The sequence below is a fragment of the Palaemon carinicauda genome, chromosome 45, assembly GCF_036898095.1.
Source record: "Palaemon carinicauda isolate YSFRI2023 chromosome 45, ASM3689809v2, whole genome shotgun sequence".
NCBI lineage: Eukaryota > Metazoa > Arthropoda > Malacostraca > Decapoda > Palaemonidae > Palaemon > Palaemon carinicauda.
The window spans coordinates 26199118-26206617 of NC_090769.1; the positions used below are offsets into that span (position 1 = coordinate 26199118).

At 29.8% G+C, this 7500-nt stretch overlaps 1 protein-coding gene across 5 annotated transcripts in view; it reads left to right on the top strand.

Moving 5' to 3' along the window:
- Positions 1 to 7500, top strand: part of LOC137634767 (sphingomyelin phosphodiesterase-like) — a 138299-nt gene that overhangs the window by 76910 nt on the left and 53889 nt on the right. For all 5 annotated transcript variants that reach the window (XM_068367290.1, XM_068367291.1, XM_068367293.1 and 2 more), the window contains 2 exons: positions 2717 to 2795; positions 3462 to 3657. In XM_068367290.1, coding sequence (XP_068223391.1) covers positions 2744 to 2795; positions 3462 to 3657 — 248 coding nt within the window. In that variant the 5' untranslated portion in view covers positions 2717 to 2743. The remainder of the gene's footprint in view (positions 1 to 2716; positions 2796 to 3461; positions 3658 to 7500) is intronic.

Consider the following 7500-nt stretch of genomic DNA (forward strand, 5'->3'; position numbering starts at 1 on the left):
GAAAATCTGGCAACCCTGCTCTCGCCCACCACAAAAGATGAATCGACATTCGATGAGTTGAAGTTTTCATTGGGCGTTTTTCGATTGTTTCAATTTGTGGCCTTTATAAAAAAAAAAAAAAAAAAAAAAATCCTGTGTGGCAATTTTCCATTTAAGTTAACGAAAAAATAAATTCATAGAGGAGGTACTATTACTGTCACTAGTGTACACGACCCGGCAAAAGTGACGGTTAAATATTTAGATAGATACGCACGCACACGCAACCCCCCCCCCCTCTAACCATGGTATGACTACACTCTCCTCCCTCCAATCCGATGGACGGGGAAAGCTGAGCCTGACCAAAAGGAAATATAATTTATATATATATATATATATATATATATATATATATATATATATATATATATATATATATATATATATATATATACATATATATGTATATATATTATATATATATATATATACATATATATATATACATATATATATATATATATATATATATATATATACAGTATATATATATATATATATATATATATATATATATATATATATATATATATAATTTATATATATATATATACACACATATATATATGTATATATATTATATATATACATATATATATACATATATATATATATATATATATATATATATATATGTATATACATATATATATATATATATATATATATATATATATATATATATATATATATATATACATGTATATATGTGTATGTATATATCTCTATCTCTATCTATCTATCTATCCATATATATATATATATATATATATGTGTGTATATAATATATATATATATATATATATATATATATATATATATACATATATATATATATATATATATATATATATATATATATATATATATATATATATATATATAGCCTAACACTTGTTCTTTATTCTCACTGGGCACAAAATATTTATCAGTAACTCTAAATCACGTTTAGAATATAATTGTCAGTCTGACATTTTAGTTTAATCCTGCATTTGATTAAAATGAATTGAATTGGAAAGGTTTTAAGTGTTTCTTTTCATCTAGGTATTTTATTTGTTTATATATTTATGTTATTATTTTGTTATGGTCCTTCTGTCTGTAACTTGGTTTTCTCAAGTAGTTATTTTTTCTTGTAAGTCAAAACTGTCATTGGAATAGGTAGGTTGTTAGTATCTTGTTGATATATACAAGTTTTCCAATTTTTATATTGCCTGTGGTATTTTAGTTCTTTTGTGCTCTGATTATTATTATTATTATTATTATTATTATTATTATTATTATTATTATTGTTTTTATTATTATTATTATTATTATTATTATTATTATTATTATTATTGTTTTTATTATTATTATTATTAATATTATTATCATTTTTATTATTAGTAGTAATATTTTTATTATTATTTTCTAAACTACATCCGTTGTTGGAAAAGCAGGATGCTATAAGCCCAAGGGCTCCAACAGGGAAAAATAACATAGTGAGGAAAGGAAATGAGGAAATAAACGATATGAAAAATAGTGAACAATTAAAATGAAATATTTAAAAAACAGTAACATCATCAAAATAGATCTCTCATATATAAACTAAAAAAAAAAAAAAAAAAACAAGAGGAAGATAAATAAGGCACAATAGTGCGGCCGAATGTACCCTCAAGCAAGAGAACTTTAACCCAAGATAGTGGAAGATCATGGTACAGTGGCTATGGCACTACCTAAGACTAGAGAACAATGGTTTGATTTTGGAGCGTCCTTCTCCTAGAAGAGCTGCTTACCATAGCTAAAGAGTCTCTTCTACCCGTACCAAGAGGAAAGTAGACACTGAACAATTACAGTGCAGTAGTTAACGTCTTGAGTGAAGAGGAATTAATTGGTAATCTCAAGTGTTCTCATGTGTATGTACAGAGGAGAGTGAGCAAATAATAGGCCAGACTATTCGGTGTATGAGTAGGTAAAGAAAAAATGAGACGTAACCAGAGAGAGGGATCAAAATGTAGTACTGTCTGGCCAATCAAAGGACCCAATAAAAAAATCTTTCATAATATGTAAACTAAAAAGAGAGATGACAGCAGCCTGTTCAATATAACATTCGCTGCAAGTGTGAACTTTTTATTTATTTTATTAATTCTCCATCAATCCATGTTAATCCACACTTTTAGATTGATTGATTGATTGAAAGTTTTCTGGCATCCTAACATCTAAGGTCATTGACGCCGAGACTCTTAAAATGATAACGATAAGGATAGGGAAGTGGGAAATATGGGGGAAGGAAGAGTACCCCTGGATACAATCCAGTTTATAGCCCGAAGGCAGGTACTCGGGATGGGAAAGGATAAGGAAAAAGGGAGAAAGGGAAATACAGGAGAAAAATAAAAGAGAGGGGCAGACCCTCTTGCGATGTTAGATATGATTAGAAGCAGGTGTTTTTTTTTTTTTTTTTTTTTTTTTCCTAGCCCTGTTGCAGGAGTATGTCTGTCTGACACCTATTTTGATGATTAAAGAAAGTTATGATTTAGGACAAATTTATGACGTTCTTAAATTGATTATAAGGATGATTTAAAGTTGTTTATTTTCACCTTTCATTTGCACAGATTCTACCTATTTATGTTATTTATCTTCTTTTGTTTTCATTACAAATTCCTCCTATTTATGCTATTACAGTATTCTCTTTTGTATTTCAAAGGTAGCGGGGAGCAGGCGAGGCTGTAATATGGTTACTTCACCATGTTTGGTTTTCTTTCTGCTGCTCTCGGCTGCTGCAGGTAAGACTTACACTAAATCTTACAATAAGAGAGAGAGAGAGAGAGAGAGAGAGAGAGAGAGAGAGAGAGAGAGAGAGAGAGAGAGAGAGAGAGAGAGAGAGAGAGAGTGGAAATGATGAATGCAGAAGTATTGAAATGAAAGCTCAAGATAGAAACGACTGGCTAAATCTAACCGAGGCCCTTTTCGTCAATAGGCGTAGGAGATGATATATATATATACAGTATATATATATATATATATATATATATATATATATATATATATATATATATATATATATGTGTGTGAGTGTGTGTGTGTGTGTGTGTGTGTGTGTGTGTGTAAAAATGACAGGGAAACGTGATGCTCATATGTAAAAGAACCACAGGGAAAATGAAAATATGAAATATAAGATTAAATCCTGACTAGTATCACGAAACTAGTCAGGACTTAATCTTATATTTCATATTTTCATTTTCCATGTGGTTCTTTTGCATGCATATGTATATATATATATATATATATATATATATATATATATATATATATATATATATATATATATATATATATATATATATATGTGTGTGTGTGTGTGTGTGTGTGTGTGTGTGTGTGTGTGTGTCTGTATTAATGTGGGATTTACATATGACTAATCTATTAACTTTCTTGTGGTCTTTTAACAGGTAGCCCATTATTACCAACTCTTTCGCACGATGACTCGCTCGATCCTTTGCGAGCCTTCGAAGAGGGCGAACGATCTGAGAACGACGTGTCTTTTGTCTCCTCGCACGATGCCCCCGATGGGCATAACGAGACAGCGTTCCCGCTTCCCACTACCGAGGCGGAGAAGAAGAAGATAGAAATGTTCGACCCTTCGAAGTAAGATTTTGAATGTTTGTTTACAAACAAATTTATGGTTTTTAAGAAGTAAGATTAAATGTTTGTTCACAAAATGTTTTATGGTTTTTAAGAAGTAAGATTTGAATGTTTGTTTACAAAAGGTTTTAGGGTTTTGAGAAGTAAGATTAGATGTTTGTTTTCAAAAATAATTATGGTTTTTATGGAGTAAGATTTGAATGTTTGTTTTCAAAATGTTTTAGGGTTTTTAAGAAGTAATATTAAATGTTTACAAAATGTTTTATGGTTTTTAAGGAGTAAGATTAAATGTTTGTTTACAAAATGTTTTATGGTTTTTAATTAGTAAGATTAAATGTTTGTTTACAAAAGGTTTTATGGTTTTTAAAAAGTAAGATTTGAATGTTTGTTTACAAAATGCTTTATGGTTTTTAAGATGTAAGATTAGATGTTTGTTTTCAAAAAAATTTATGGTTTTTATGGAGTAAGATTAAATGTTTTTTTTTTTCAAAAGGGGTTTTGGTTTTTAAAAGAGTAAGATTAAATATTAGTTTTCAAAAGGAGTTTTGATTTTTAAAAGAGTAAGATTAAATATATGTTTTCAAAAGGGGTTTTGATTTTTAAAAGAGTAAGATTAAATATTTGTTTTCAAAAGGGGTTTTGATTTTTAAAAGAGTAAGATTAAAAATTTGTTTTCAAAAGGGGTTTTGATTTTTAAAAGAGTAAGATTAAATATTTGTTTTCAAAAGGGGTTTTGATTTTTAAAAGAGTAAGATTAAATATTAGTTTTCAAAAGCAGTTTTGATTTTTAAAAGAGTAAGATTAAATATTTGTTTTCAAAAGGGGTTTTGATTTTTAAAAGAGTAAGATTAAATATTTGTTTTCAAAAGGAGTTTTGATTTTTAAAAGAGTAAGATTAAATATTTGTTTTCAAAAGGGGTTTTGATTTTTAAAAGAGTAACATTAAAAATTTGTTTTCAAAAGGGGTTTTGATTTTTAAAAGAGTAAGATTAAATATTTGTTTTCAAAAGGGGTTTTGGTTTTTAAAAGAGTAAGATTAAATATTTGTTTTCAAAAGGAGTTTTGATTTTTAAAAGAGTAAGATTAAATATTTGTTTTCAAAAGGAGTTTTGATTTTTAAAAGAGTAAGATTAAATATTTGTTTTCTAAAGGGGTTTTGATTTTTAAAAGAGTAAGATTAAATATTTGTTTTCAAAAGGAGTTTTGATTTTTAAAAGAGTAAGATTAAATATTTGTTTTCAAAATGAGTTTTGGTTTTTAAAAGAGTAAGATTAAATATTTGTTTTCAAAAGGAGTTTTGATTTTTAAAAGAGTAAGATTAAATATTTGTTTTCTAAAGGGGTTTTGATTTTTAAAAGAGTAAGATTAAATATTTGTTTTCAAAAGGAGTTTTGATTTTTAAAAGAGTAAGATTAAATATTTGTTTTCTAAAGGGGTTTTGATTTTTAAAAGAGTAAGATTAAATATTTGTTTTCAAAAGGGGTTTTGATTTTTAAAAAGTGAGATTAAATATTTGTTTTCAAAAGGGGTTTTGATTTTTAAAAGAGTAAGATTAAATATTTGTTTTCAAAAGGTGTTATGGTTTTGGAAAAGTGAGATTAAATATTTGTTTTTATCATTCTTATTAAGTAAAATTAAATATTTCCTTTCAAAATTTTATTATTATCATTATTATTTATTATTATTATTATTATCATTATAATTATTATTATTATTATTATTACCATCATTATTATTATTACTAGCTAAGCTACAACCATAGTAGGAAAAGCAGGATGCTATAAGCCCAAGGGCTCCAACGAGGAAAAATAGCCTTGTGAGGAAAGGAAATATGTAAATAAATAAACTGCAAGAGAAATGATTAACAACTAACATAAAATATTCTAAGAACAGTAACAACATTAAAATAGATCTTTCATGAACAAACTATTAAGAGAGACTTATGTCCATGTATGAATATATGCTAATATTATTACTTCTTTGTCTGCATCTTTTCCCAATTTTATGTGGGGTCGATGTTTCTGGCCAGCGTTCTCCATCTACAGTACCTCTGTCCCAAGGCCAATAGAATAACTCTGTCCCACACTTCATCACCGGCTAATCCCTTTGATCGAAGGTCATCCTTGATACAGTCCACCCACCTTCGCTTTGGTCTCCCTCTCCTCCTCGTTCCCTGTACCTGTACCTCCATTTCCATCACTCTCCTCCCAATATACTGTTCATCTCTTCTCATGACATGACCGTACCACCTCAGTCTACTTTCTTCATCACTCTCCTCCCAATATACTGTTCATCTCTTCCCATGACATGACCGTACCACCTCAGTCTACTTTCTTCATCACTCTCCTCCCAATATACTGTTCATCTCTTCCCATGACATGACCGTACCACCTCAGTCTACTTTCTTCATCACTCTCCTCCCAATATACTGTTCATCTCTTCTCATGACATGACCGTACCACCTCAGTCTACTTTCTTCATCACTCTCCTCCCAATATACTGTTCATCTCTTCTCATGACATGACCGTACCACCTCAGTCTACTTTCTTCATCACTCTCCTCCCAATATACTGTTCATCTCTTCCCATGACATGACCGTACCACCTCAGTCTACTTTCTTCATCACTCTCCTCCCAATATACTGTTCATCTCTTCCCATGACATGACCGTACCACCTCAGTCTACTTTCCTGGATCTTATCTGATAGCTAATATTATTACTGGATTTATTAATCCCTTTGATCGAAGGTCATCCTTGATACAGTCCATCCACCTTCGCTTTGGTCTCCCTCTCCTTCTCGTTCCCTGTACCTCCATTTCCATCACTCTCCTCCCAATATACTGTTCATCTCTTCTCATGACATGACCGTACCACATCAGTCTACTCTCTTGAGGTGGTACCTATATGCAATAATATCAAAACGAAAAGGAGAATTAATTGCAAAATGTATAAACAACGAAGAGGCCACATCCTAAATCTGAAGAGGAGTGAAGAAAGATGATTGCAAAAAGTATAAAAAATTAAGAGGCAATAGGTCAGAAGAGAAGCGAGGAAAAATGATAAATGCAGAAAAAAAGGAAATAAAAAAGAAAAAAACATTTTGCTTCTTTCCTCCCTAAAGAGAAAGCAAATTCACCGGACGAGAGAAATCTCCCTACGTAGAAATATTGAGGTTTTGCAAGGGACAATAGTTAAGTCAGTTGCTCACTAACCTGGAAAGAGGGAACTTCAAAAATCATTGTTGTGAACTTTTGAAAAAATACCTTATATATAATTATTTAGTGTGGCTCGAAGTTAAATAAAAAAGAAAAAAAAAAGTCTTATCTCTCTACTTTCAAAAACACGAAGAAAGGAGACGAAAGTGGGTCGAAATATAGGAATGATTTTACACCAGGGTACCACAACAGTTGTTGATATATATTTTGTATAAACATATATATAAAAAGGTATTTAGGTATACATATTTACATTTATGGAGAAGAACCACAGGGAAAATGAAAATACGAAATATACGATTAAGTCCTGACTAGTTTTGTGATACTTCTTCAGAGGACTGATTTACTGAGAGAGGTTTCTTTACATTTTATAGGGAAAGTAAACGTACGAACATACATAAAGAGGCTTAGAGAACAATGACACTCCCTTACCAGCTACCTGGGCTGAGGTCAGGTGTTAACTGGGCGGAGATCGATTCCAACCTCATTAGACACCTGGCAAAAAGGGTCATTTCTGGTGGCAGGTGAATTCTTGTTTTTGACTTTCAGTACAGTTTATTTATATGAATAACGGTAGCCTTATCTATATAAATACATAACCAAAACTATTTGTATATGTAAATGTGTATAT